At 35.8% G+C, this 14264-nt stretch overlaps 1 protein-coding gene and 1 long non-coding RNA gene across 2 annotated transcripts; both read left to right on the forward strand.

The window, feature by feature from the left end:
- The first annotated feature begins 753 nt into the window (after nt 1-753).
- Nucleotides 754-3394, forward strand: LOC125178511. The gene is made up of 3 exons (XR_007156931.1): nt 754-810; nt 2137-2232; nt 3352-3394. It is a non-coding gene; the product is annotated as an uncharacterized LOC125178511 (long non-coding RNA).
- Nucleotides 3395-3463: 69 nt separating this feature from the next.
- Nucleotides 3464-13619, forward strand: LOC108672235 (lactosylceramide 4-alpha-galactosyltransferase-like; the record flags this gene model as incomplete). The annotated part of the gene is made up of 5 exons (XM_018159876.2): nt 3464-3548; nt 10253-10389; nt 10636-10734; nt 13060-13216; nt 13492-13619. Coding segments are annotated over 5 exons (606 nt in total), but the record flags the coding sequence as incomplete, so codon positions are not given.
- Nucleotides 13620-14264: the final 645 nt, after the last annotated feature.

A 14264-nucleotide genomic window follows, 5' to 3' on the forward strand; every position in this document is an offset into this window, starting at 1 on the left:
CCTATATTCAACTGGCTAGCTCGCTCGTGACACCCGCTCGAGACTAGTCTCCAGACTCGATTGCCTCTCGCCGCCTCGCGGTACGCCGTGCTTCTTGTTATAGTCCGCAACCCGCAACGCAGCGTCGCTTCGATTTTTACCCTAAACGACCCAAAGTTCCCCCCCCCCTCAAAAGGAACAACCACTTTACCCTATATTTTGCTATCCGCATCACATCCTAATTAACAGTCGTAATTCCTACTCTAATCAGCCGTAACATACTGTAAAATCTGAGGAGCAGCTCTATTGAAACGCTCACCTTATGGACTCGAATATCAAATAAAAAAATGTACACACGACTTATATCTCAACTGCTGATTCGAAAATTGAGACAAGAGATGATGATGTCCCATCTCTACTTCCGTACTTAAGTACGGAAGGAACGAAGCATTGGGGTATCTTCGCCACGGAACAGGCTTTTAGACGCGCCCACTCATTGTCAAATTTTTTTAGCACGACAAGCACAAATTTCCCGGGCCATGCATTAACGCAAGTCTACTGATAAAAATCAGAAAAAGTATCATATTTAGCTACCTTTGATGCCTGGTCTTACTCAATAATCTTATTCTTATTCATGAAGTATAACGCACGAATACAGACAGACAGTACACGCAGCAAAATTAAAGATGGAATTTATGATGTTATGCCTTACCTACATTTATGACTGATTAATTTCTTTTCAGTTTTTAAATGGCGAGCGCTGCAAAACGAAGAGCTGTTGGTGGAAGTTGACGCTTTTTCCGGATCCAGTCGCATTCCTGTGCTTTATTTGTAAGTTTTTATTTATAACAGCACGCACGATGAATTAACCGCACCAAAAAATATGAGCATAAGCCTTTAATTCTATTATTTTTATTTAGTATTCCGATCTCCCGCGAACTGATCTTATACTCAGTGTAAGCTATGCGAACGATAAGGTTTCTCCGGCGATGGGGGAATATAATTCATAAGTAAATGATAAAGGTGATAGATAGAGGAAAAATTCATCGGTGAATGTGAAAGGAGAATAGAAATACCTTTCATCGTAGAAATTTATTATGCGACAAATAAGCATTAAGAATGTAACTCACTTGTATAGATACCATCAACTGGGCATGAATGAAAGAATCAATAATAAATATTTTTTTGCTTGACTAGTCAAAAAGTGTCGTTATAGCGCCAGTATCAGAAAATGATCCAAGAAAAATAATTGTAGAAATATTGTTCTGCCTGAAGTCAGATACTATTTACTGGAAAGACCATATAAGGTTAATGAAGAGGTATAACTTAAGTTATTGCTTAAGTTGCTGCTCCTGACAATGAAGATATTGTCGACGTAGATTACGGATAATATTGTGGACGATCAATTTATTAACAGTAAACTTGCTGTTCCTCCTAAGCGATCCGCATGATGTCACTGCCTCTTGGTTAAATAATTGGGTGCACTTTTTCACAGCACACTCATGCATTGTCACGCTGTTTACTAACTCGAGATTTCTCTTCATACACTTGCAAAACAACAACTCAATTGATAAATGAATAAAATGATGTATTAAAATTATGCATAAACACTTTGAACAACTTTAAATTTCTATAAGGTAGTAGAAAATTCATGGGTTTATTTTTAATGAAGACCAAATTATTGGATTTCATCACCATGGAAGTTCCTCAATGCAAAGTATGGTTGATACAGTTTCTATCGCATGTGCCGAAATTTATTGTTGTCGGACAAGGATGCATCTAATATACGCTCCTATATCTTGAACTACGGTATTGGTTTCGGATGAAAAAAAAATCATTTTGGGACTTCCGAAACATATATACAATAATTTTGTGTTTTGCAGTAATTATTTTGCAGTGCGTTCTTTTGCAAATGTAAAACTTAAATGAATTTTATGCCTGATTGATTTAATATTGTCAATAAGTACCCATCACTAAGTGCATAAAATACATATTAAGTTAAAGTGTGTCAAAAGGTTCTGGCTTATTAGTACTTGGACAAAACATTTTCCGATCTAATAATTCGAATCATTCGACCAAACATGGATACGCAACCGCATTGTTCAGCAGGCTATCGTTGATTTCCGGATAGTTTCTTGCACTAAATTTGATTTACAGAGACATAGAGCCAGAAGACGGGGTGTACCATATCTTCCTTATGGAAACCTCGTCAAGAAGTACAATCACTCCAAGAGCTCTGTGTGTCATAGAAAGGTTAGTCGGTGTAATTTTATTAGCATTATCTACTTGCTCTCTCATATCCATGTTAAATGGGTAAGATATATTATAGAAAGTTCCTTGAAAGTCAAAAAATACATGAATGTCGTAAGCCTGTCGTGTGTGTTATTCACAAAGATTTTGAAAGAAGTCTATAGCTTTTCGGACTGCCCAGTAGCCATTTAAACCAATCGAGCAAATCCTGATAACTAGAATTTTTAATGAATTCTCACTGATATCAGCTCTGATCTTCCATTAAACTTTATCTACTCTCTTGTAGCGTGCACGGTTGATGAGTTGAAAAAAATGCCTGCAGAGGGTAACATCAAGTTTATTTATATATTTCTCCTCGTTACCACCGAAACTGACTTATTTACTTTAACATTCAACAAAATGAGAGCTTATATTATAAATATAAATTATTAAATAATAAACGTGTTGACAGTATTTTATTTTCCAGCTTTTTGTTAGGCCTGTTTTAAGATGCTAACTCGTGACTTCATAAATAAATTCGAGCAATTTTCATCAAATCACTTGTCAAAAATCAAACTATTAACCAATTGCAATTTTTTCGTCGCCCATTTTCCAAGTTATCCGTATGATCATCATTTATTCCCTATAGTCTAATCAATTGATGGTAATAACCAATTAAGTGTCACTTATACAAAAATGCCATAAATTTTGCTTCTTAGATTCATTGAGCTCATTAAAAATTTAATTCACAGTGACGACAATAAAAACCCGAAATTTATTTACAACATATATCTTCATTAGTGAAAGAATGTGTGCAAGCATAAAATATGAAGAGTTTGAAACAGATTTCATTTTAAATCCAATTGAATTAGAAAAATATAAAGAGAGAAAAAAAATATATATGAGTTAAACTGGCTATTTAATTCGTTATCTAATTTGTTATCACGTAAAAAATTTTTATGTGAAATTAACTTTTATTTATGTTTTCTTACAACAGAAGATTGTTGTTCTCGATTAAATATAACAGTTTATCTCCTATTTTTGGACACTATTTACTTGCTTTGTCATTTCTTTCTTGTATGCGACGTTGAAAAATTTTCCCGAATTTTAAACACAAAATAAAATTATCAGTAAACTCTTTAGTTGGTGCTCGCTTAACCCGAGTGCGGTTGTCTGGTTTCTGGTGACGTCGTCGTCGCTGGTGGGGTCATCATGGTTGGACCTGAAGGCAGTAGCGGCCGTCCACCACAACCTTCGTCTCGCCTACCTCGATGTGGGCTTGGCCTTTAATGGCACGCCCTTTGCTAAACTTTATACTTCTGCAAAATTTTTGGAAACAAGTAAGTAAAGTATTTAAAGAGTCCAGTTCAACATTAGTTAACGTTAAACAATTAAGGAAACAAACTAGGGGTCAATTGTCACATAACTGCAGTCAAAAGACACCATTGTAGATTTGTAGTTAGGAATGTAGATTAGCAATAAAAACAGCTCTTCTCTGATAACGTCTTTAGGTTAAGGTTGAGAGTAATATCTCTACGGCTGAGTCAGGGTTGGCAATGATAAAATCAAACTGATTAAATTATATGATTAAATCACTTGAATTTTTTTTATAAAAAATCCTGATTTGTTTTGATTTGTTATATATCAAGGACTACTACACACAGGACATGCACGCTTTGGTTTCAGTGCTTGCTAGCGAAGGCGAGTGCTTTCGCGTCGTTCCCCGGTGACTCATCGTGTCGATTTCGCGTAGTGATCTGAGCTAAAATAATGTCAATATTCTCGACCATTTGCCATTCTATTTTGTATACTCTGACGATATTGTTGACACCCCAAGCTTGAACGCGTTCAAGAACAGACTATACAAGGCCATGCAGGAGCACATGTTTAGTCATGAAATGCCTAGTACCCTACGGAACAGCTGAAAGTATAGAAACGATTTTACCCTACCGTCCGTTGAAAAGATTCCATCAAAGTACCAGTCTTTTAGATCAGCGAACTATTCAAGAAAAGTACAAGAATCGGCGACAGGCCTATCCAGGCCTATTCTTCTATGCTGAAGATACTATACTATGCCCTCATTCACCGTCCGAATGCTGTTGTAAGTAACTATTCCCAAAGATTTTGAAAACTGTAGAAGCTAAAATCGAATCCTCAAACCTGGCAAAAGAAAACGCAGAGAGCCCTTTCTTTTCAAATCTTCGGCTCCAAACGTCTATTTTGGTAGTGTGTGTTTTCGGTATGGCAACCGGTTGTAGAGATGTCGCAAGTCAGGTCATGAGTCCTGGATTGACGGATTGTCTTTTAACTGTGCGAAGCAATTGAACCAGTACCAAAAAAGTATTTGCAGACAATGCAACATAAGCAAGCACTCGATTCTTGCCGTTTCGATGACGAATCAGCAAAAAGTAGAGGTTTTCCAACGCATGCAGATAAGATTGCGACAACGGGCAATCTCATGGAAGCAGGCATGTTCTCAGCACAGATCGGCTTGAGTTTAAGAGATTTTACTGCTTATTGTGCATTTGAATCATATATAACGCCACCTGATGTAGCAAACCCGTTGACACAAACTTGTGGTGGCTCAACGGGGGAGGGAAAAGTCGACGGTGCTTTTCTCTCGTTTATTTCATATACTTGAGTGACTTAAGCTGAAAATAAGATTTAATATCAGTTTCAGGCGTCTGTTTCTACGACCACCTGATAGATTTGTAACTGAGAGTCAGGATACTTTTTTGTTCCAAGTATGACTAAGGCAGCTTTAGGCAGGACAAGTGAAACGCACGGTAGCACTAGATCTTTTATAATAATAAAGTGGCTCGGTGAGTACAGAAGAAAGGGGATTGACTGGCACAGCACAAGTACGTGCTGGAGGAGCGGCTAGAAAGGTGACGGCTAGGCAGTTCCGCTACGACTGACGAGCGGTGCACAGATCGAGATATATAAAGGCCTTAGCAGGGATGACGTCACTGAGCGTGAGTACCATGTGGGTACAGAACAAGCTACAAGATGATGACGTATGATAACCTAGATGGTGATAGAAGATCACCGGGCATTAGTTAATAGGTCGAGAAAGACTTACATGAAACTTACACTAGGCAGGGGCTAGACTCTCAAGAAACGACCGGCATTTCTGAGGCCGATTTTTAAATTAGCATTGATACGCATTGCCGTATAACTCGCAAACGAAGGCAAAATCGAAAAAAATGATCACGAGATGAACATCACAGTTGTCAGGTTAGGTGTAACACAATATTTCGTTCAAATCTAGAAATTAGAAGAAATTTTTTGATCACTGTAATTTGAGCACGCATTGTTGTTTAAATCCCGAATGAAGGTAAACTAAAAAAAGAAACTAGCAAACGGAAGCAAAATCGAAGTTTTTCACGTGCTAAACATCACCGTTTGATACTTAGTAATGTATATTCAAAATTTCGTTCAAATCTGTTCAGTACCGGTAGTTTTGAAGAAATTCCTTGATCACTGCAAATTTCGGCCCGTATCGCCATATAACTCACGAGTGAAGACGAAATTCAACAAATTTTCACGACTTAAACATCACCGTCAGGTCCTAATGAATACGTGTACCAAGTTTCACCGAGCTTTGTTCATTAGTTTGAGAGATATTCCTTGATCATTGAATTTGGAGATTGGCCATGAGACCGGCTGCAAGTCCGGCCGTAAATTTGTCCGAGACGTCCTTTCTTCGGTGTATCTATATGGATTTGCAGGAATCTTTATTAAGTGGGAACGCGTAAGCCTTATAATCAATAACTGAATTGGACTAACTTTAACTAATATTTTAATTAACGGGTTAACTTGATAGTATAAAGTAGATCGTAACCCGACAGGCATTACATAAAATAGTGGGAACCCTTAAATAATAAATCAAATTATATTTCGTTAATAAGGATGCTTAAATTTTGCTACCAATTTGGATTCATATTACTTTGTTCAAAATTCATTCTAATTGTGAACTGCTTCTCAAAATATTTCAGCCCAAGCTACTGGCCATTCATAACATCGAAGGCGGAAAGCATTAGGGATTGCACGCTTATTTCGGCTGAAGTAAACGATGTTTCGTCAGGAAGAAAATAGGTTTTCTCGCTTCTTGGAAAACAATTTTTAATTATACAAGCCTGTTTTGTATTAAAAATCCATACTAGCACCTATTTCTGTGATTGCTTTGTGTGTTTCACGATTGTAGTTCTAATAGTGAAATTAAAAATGTTTGCAGTTCTATTCTATACGAACATTCGTTTTTTTTTGTATATGACGCTGAATCTACTTATTTTGCACTGTGGTTTTATATACGGCACTGTGGTTTATGACATCATAATCTGTGGTTTTACGGTGCTCTGCAACGATTCAGTTCAGCTAGGATCCAGCGGTTTTTCCAGACCGCCGTGCCATATGTCTATACTTTAATTTTGCTGAGTACGTTTTTACTCCATTCCTGATGACAGTAATAGCCTTATGAGGCTAAACTTTTGTTAAACGACCCCGATTCGGGTGCTGGCGTTTGCCACAAAAATACTAGTTGGGCCTCTCTGAAAGTCCGAGAGGTCTGCCATTTTAATCACATTGAATACATTATTAGCATGTACAATAACAAAAACTTTTCAATATATCAGGAAAAACTTAACAAAGGAAACACTGCTAAAATACGTTAAAAATATGCAGGGTTTAAAAAAATTTCCAATGTTGAAAAGTTATGTTGTATGAAAGTTATGTATTCGAATTAATATGTCAAATCAATGCATGTTTACAATTTTAGAACAAACTTTGTTCACAGATCTTTCCGGACAGCTACGGCGTTCATTTTTGCAACAAATTCACGAAAGACCGAAATCCAGCAAAGAGTAGTCTTCTCCTCAAGATCGCACGACAAGTTTGCCCAATAATCATCATGAATCATCCTTTTCTCAGAAATTAAACACGATAGTGTAATACCGTCAATGATTAATTAAGATTTTAGAGTTGCAATACAGATAGCTCGGGCATCTGACTTCGTTCTCAATAAATACGATTTTCGAGCCATGAAAGTTCTACCAATTCTTCCTAGGAATCGCTCATAAATTTGTACTGTACATTGGTCTTTACAATAATGCGCCATCAGAAATGTAAAATTTCTTTCTATTCAACTCCCTGGAAGAGACGAACACGGTCAACCGCAAATTTTGTCACACAATTTACGAGTCAGAACGAATATTTTGTTTATATTTTGGAAGGATTTGATTTAGTAAAATCAAACAAAGAATTTGCAATATAAACTCCCGAATAAATGTTTAGTGACACCAGATCAATCGCTGGTAGAATGGAATTTAGTTCATCTGTAAGTGAGAAACGCCCCACAACCTTTTACTTCCCATCTAACTTTAATAAAATCACTCAAACCAATCATGTTGAAATTTCATAATTTAGAATAGAACGTTGATCGTGCAGCATTACTTCTCCAACTAAAATCATGTTCTGTAAGATGAATTGATAATTAGTTGGCAACACATTTAAAATGCAATAACTTCAGACATAATTCGACTATTTTTAATTACATACAAAGAGCATTCATACAAAGAGCATTCAAGACCTGCACATCCGAGAGTGATTTAACATTGTAATACTATTGTATGAAACAATTATGGGCATATCATTTGTTGATGCCACTAAAACAACAGCATTTTCATAGTGTAGGCGATCGCCTCTGCTAGCAGAGGCTGGACATAGGCTATGCATGTCCTGTGTGTAGTAGTCCTTGTTATATATATATAAATATGTTGGGTGGCCGACTTCAATTTATTTTGAGGTATTGTTATTCATGGTTTAGTGTAAATGCACTAGGACAAATTGGAATATAAACCTGTTGCCTTTAGTCTTAGTGGGCATTACTTTCCAATGAATTGTATATTTTTTGGTACAGAGGCATCAAGTGTTGCAATGCATTGTACATATAACATAGCTAGCAGCTCAGCTAATTCTTATAAGGCTATGAGTAGTCTTTAACTATTTGACTATCTGTTATATATTAATCACATTATACAATTTACATGCATTAGCTAGCTCATATACATAAGAAGGGTTGGTTGAGATTGTTTTGACCTTTTAGGCATTTAGAAAGATATGTTTTATGAATACTCTAATATGAGTATTCTAATTAAAATATTCAAAACCAATCTTTAAGTATGTAAATTTATAACTAAAAACAAAACAATTACAATTATAAAACTATATATAAAATAGTTAAATGCAGTGAATGGAAATAAAATGTTTGAATTGTGAATATGTTTATTTCAAACAGTGTTAGCTTTTCTCATAACACAAGTCTCGTTCCAAGTCGTTTGAGGTTTGTTTGGTTGTTGTTTAGGTTCTTTTTAGTATTGGTTAATTGTGCTGAATCAAATGGGAACAGTGCAGTCAGTCACTCAGTCACTAGGTACTGTAAGTCGGTGTGTTTAGAGGGTAGAGTCAGGTAGATTTATAGGACATAAAACTAGTAGATCTATTGATAGTGCTGTGCACTGTTGACAGTGCTATCAGCTACCTATCTGATATTTGACTTTTCAATGTTTAGAAGATCCGCATTCCTGAAGTGTTGTTGTATATTGAAGCCAGTTAAATTGTCAATATTTAGCTCGTTTTTTGCTCCATAGAAACTTTATAAAGCTAATGAATAGACTTATCAATAATTGTTTACCCAAAAGTCTCAAAGTGGTAAACACCACCTTGGCCATTGTTTGGGGCAATAAGTGCCCTTTTTAGCCATCCATATACCGTTACTGTTAGTAGGCTAATTGCAACATAAAAATTAACATTCCAAAAAGACGAAAAAGCTAAAAAAAATCAAGAAAATAAAAAATTATGAACAAATAAAAAAACATTTGATTTTTATTTATTTTTTAAATAAAAAAATCACCAAACCTGGGCTGAGCCCACCCACTGCTTGATCAGCCTCTAATTTCATCCTAAATATTTCAATACGCTATGTTTTCGCTGGTCATTTACCTTCACTAATTATTCTTGTAATACATAAAAAATTATCGTAGACAATTTAAACATATTTTTATAGTACCCCTTGCCCATCTCTATAGAAATAAATGTATGGTCATTTCGGATTTTTTTCCTGTGATTGGAAACGAACTATAACATTTTTACACATTTTCGCTCGCTAAATTTAGATTCCGTTTAGATGCCAAATAAGCTCGCCAGAGTCGGTACAGAGATTAATTTGGAGTAGGGGTAATAGGATTTATGTGGCGATTGTATATTTCGGTTATGAACGAAACCGTGTGGTTGGGGGCAGATGAATGATGAGGCAGCCTCAGAGCTAAAGATATTTTGTTCAGATGTCGGTTTGATCACGCTTCTTGCGTGAAACAATTAAGCAATCACTAGTATGCAAGATGTAACTACCATGAATTTGCTCCAATAAATGAACGTTAATGCGCCTCACTGTTGCTAGCTTCTTGCTCATGGCAATGGGGTAGAGGCGGATGAAAAGGGGTTCTTCTGGCAGAGATTGACTGAGGCCGCTGTTTTGTCATTTAATGAAGTTATTATATACCTTTCTCTCATTGTGATGAGTCACAATCAAGATAAATTCGTTCACAAAGTTCAGTCCAGTTATACAACCTGAATGAAAAGACAACATCGAACCGATCAAAATTTATTAAGAATAACAAAATAATTAATGGCATGAAAACTTTAATTCAGGCTAATTATAACGTGCAGGAATGTTATCATCTATATGTTAACTACCTGCGGCCGTGGCCTAAGAGATTTCTGGTATGGTTGGACTTCTGCAATTTTGCAACATTTTATGAGTTAAGCTGCGTTTGAAAACCTCGGAACTTGAATATTCAATATGTATACAATATGCGTTGACATAACATGATAAATAATGCCAGAGTCTCGAATGTTTACATATAACATAAATGTCATGTTGTAACTTCCTCTTGAAAATCAACTGATCCGATGAATAATCCCTTTAGAGTTAGTGGAATAATTTCCATTTCCATAGTAATGTTATTTTATTTTATTCAATTCGAAGACGTGGATTATCTACCCATTAACCTCAGCGACATGTGTCGTCTGGCGGTTGTGTACAAGTCCGGTGGTTTCTACACCGACATGGATACCTTGGCTTTAAGATCAGTCTTGAATCTCACGAATTTCATTGCACTCCAGGTAAATTCATGTTTTATGTTTTCAAATTCCTAACCCTATTTGTTTCTTATACATTATTTAATTAAAAATTCTCGAAATGAAATTTAATTTATCAAAATATTTCGTAAGAAATTATTGAAAAAATGGTGGTTGACATATTAGTACTCTAAAAGGTATTTGATTTTATAGTTAAATGGAAGAAATTGAAATCATTTGCATATTTTGAAACTACGTTTTTAACTAAAATTAGCAATTTGAATATTGCAGGTTGACGAGATAAAAAGTTTCAACAACGCTGTGTTCCATTTCAAGCGCGGACACTCCATGCTTCAGCTTATCATGCAATTCGTCACTGAAGACTACAATGTGCGTGCTTGCATTCAATTTTCTCAACATGTAGCAAGATTTTCTTGCTAGGTTACCTAATGTTACAAAAATTCTCTCGAGTATTAATTTCGGCACAAAAGAGGTGAAGAATTCAACGAATTCGGTAACATTAAAGCATTATGTCACTCGTTTGCTTAAACCGCAATAACTAGAAATTTGAAAGCAAAGATACGTCCACAAAAGTTCTTCATACCTTCATATAAATAATTTCGGAGTTCCGCTACGTCGCTTGTTCGAAGATTAAGGAATGCAGATAAAATTAGAAGCTATTACAATTGAAATTAAAAGAAGCAAAATTACCACCTAAATTTACAAGTAAAAAACAAAGCACAGGAAAAAATGCGAAATTTGTCTATTCACACTTTCAAATGGTCAAGAAGTTAAATCTGAATCCAAAATAGGCGTCTATTTGAAAATTTATATTACAAGGACGCGAATCAAAAGTATTTGAAAATACGCGAATCAGAAGTCCCGGAAGTGAAATCTAACACCTTTAAATCACTATCAGCCTCAGGTAAACGGTAATGGAACGTCACAACGCTCGGCGTAAGTACGCATAGCCGAATGAGGAGGGCGCGATAATATCTGCCCAGCCCTGCAACTCCTGCCCTTGTGCTCTGCGACCCTAGAATAAAGATTATAATGTGACGCCATCCCTACGTGCGCAGATGCTCATCGTGCATAACTGTAATGATAAACTTAGGACAATCGCATTTGAACAGTGAGCATGTCTGTATATAAAGAAAAAACTTATTTTGAAAATTACCACCAACAAAATAATAAATTTAACATTTGTAAAGTATTTCATGAACAAGAATTCACAAAGGCCCAGTTTAAATTCAGCAAATAGCTCCTTTCCCCTTAAAAATAAATAGATAGTTTTGCACTATTCGTGCCTTGCCTTTGATTTGTAAATTTAGGTTTTGATTTCGGTTCCTTGAATTTCAATTGTACTAGCTTGTGATTTTATCTGCATTCTTGAATCTACGAATTGACGAAGGAGCTGGACTCCAAAGCGTTTTCTTCAAAGACATGATGAACTTTTGTTGAATATTGTTTCTTTTAAATTTCTTGGTCACATTTTTCCAATGAGCTAATTCCAATGCGGATTTTTTTTTGTGAGAATTGCGCCAGGCTCGAGTTCGTGTCGTATTAGTTTCGATGATTTTCCTGCCATATCCGGGCAATTGATGTAATCGAAATTATAATCATAATTGCCACTTTTCTAAAAATAGAGGCATTTTTCGAATGAAAAAAACAAATACAGTGAAATCCCAGCAGTCGAACGCTAAATGTTAACGCGGTATTACTTTAGATTAAGTGCATCCAAAAAAGGGTGTTTTTTTAATTATGTTTTTTGGGGTGTAGATTAAGAATCTGAAATCCGTTTTTGGCGGTCAGCATCGGAAATTTTTAATGGAACCTGTTCCTAACTGGACCTAACCTGCGAGGTTTTCGTTGATTGGCTAGGTTTTTTCTATGTTTGGAGTCCGTCCGGCGGCAGCCGCCGGACGGACTCCAAACATAGAAAAAACCTAGCCAATCAACGAAAACCTCGCAGGTTAGGTCCAGTTAGGAACAGGTTCCATTAAAAATTTCCGATGCTGACCGCCAAAAACGGATTTCAGATTCTTAATCTACACCCCAAAAAACTTATAATTAAAAAAAACACCCTTTTTTGGATGCACTTAATCTAAAGTATTACCGTTAACGCCGACGCTAAATGTTAACAAAATCTTGACTATTAACAATTAAGTGGACACAACCCGCACTCCTTTTTATACTTCTCCTTTAGTTTTTTAATGTACTGCGCTTACTCTTCACTTCGTACGTTAATTAAGTAAATAATATGGGTTTCGATGCTGCTGTGCGCGTGCTTTTCAATTTCTGTAAACTGCGCGGAAAACGTATTTAAATGAACTGATTAATCGTCTCTGTATTGAAGTTCTTCATATGACTGCTAGCTACATACTTCAGTCAAGCAGAAAGTGGTATTTGAAGCGGCTAACAACTTTTAGAACCTTCTAGATTTTTAGTTTACCTTTAGCACCTCAGTCCTATGATAACAGTTTCTCGCTCTAATTACCTACCATTCAGACTGAGTGCAAGAAATACCATTGATTTACTAGGGAATATTAGGTAATACGAAGCCCTCGTACACCAATTTCTAGTGAAGTGGCATTATTTAGAATTTGGAAGGTACCAATTGAAGTTTTTAAATTTGTCTATTGTTCATGCATGTGAAATTCTACATTTGAACATACAATCTTCACATTTCTTCGTTAATATTTTTTCTATTCTTAGGGGATAATCTACTCCTGGAATGGTCCGGTCGCTATAACGAAAGCGGTGGAGCGTTCTGGTTGTGACGCCACCCCACGCAACGCGATGGGTCAACCTGCTTCAGATGAACCACGCCATTTTTCATTGGAAACTTCGGTGAAGATTGTAAATGAACATGGTCAGTTAATTTATTTGGTAACCAAATTTCTACGAAGTGGAATTACGAAATTACTAACGTTTCAATAAGGAATGAAAAATCTAATTACTCTCCAAATAGAGAACGTCTAAGGTATTTAGGTGAGTAATATTACAGACGGATATGCTATGTCAAAGTACTCAGGATTTCAAAAATTTCAAAAAAATCACAATATTGTCATACATTTTTTTGAGCTGGCAATTTATTTGTCTGGTTTCATACCTCGGATTTTAGCTTTTTATTTTTTTTCATTTCAGATGAACAGATTGAGCTCTGTGATTGGCTGGCCTTGAAAACGTCTTACTTCTATCCAGTATATTGGGATCACGCTCTGCCATTCCTATTCCTGGCTACAATGAGATCTAACAACATAACTATACACGAAGTAAGTTTGGCTTATGTTAAACAATTGAATTAATGTCTCACCTAATTTATAATTCCGTCCTATTATCAAATTTAACTAATGCTTAACTAATCCTATACATATTTTTCAGTTTTTTTTGGTATGCGTGTGAGTGTGTTTGAAGCCTTGCACTACAAATATATGTATACTGTTACGGCGCGTTTCCAGGATACTTTTTTTTGGTCTTGTGTTGCTCTACATAATCTACCCGACCTTAGTTCACAATCCAGGTATTCACAAGAAGTTAAACTTTTCTGCTTGATCTGACTTCGAAACATCTTGATATAATAATTAATCAGCTGTCAATGATACAAAACTGATTCGAATAATTATTTCCTTTATTTCACTCAGATGTTCAAGCTCCCCAGTAGTTGACGATCGAATTTATTATCGTAGCTTTCAATGTTAAATTTTACCATCGTGAAAATCTATTCTGAATAGCAATTGGTAGGAAACAAGTAGCTCTGGTGAAATGTATTGGACGCAAAAATTTAGAGCTCTCAGAGGTTATTGGACGACTCAAATATCTGACCCCAAAAAGATCTTATAAACTTTATAAATGCTAAGTGATGAAATATCCTACTAATTATGTCACGATAATACTTGAACCTGCAATTATATTCTCAG

The sequence above is a fragment of the Hyalella azteca genome, unplaced genomic scaffold (genome assembly GCF_000764305.2).
Source record: "Hyalella azteca isolate HAZT.00-mixed unplaced genomic scaffold, Hazt_2.0.2 contig10347, whole genome shotgun sequence".
Taxonomy (NCBI): domain Eukaryota; kingdom Metazoa; phylum Arthropoda; class Malacostraca; order Amphipoda; family Hyalellidae; genus Hyalella; species Hyalella azteca.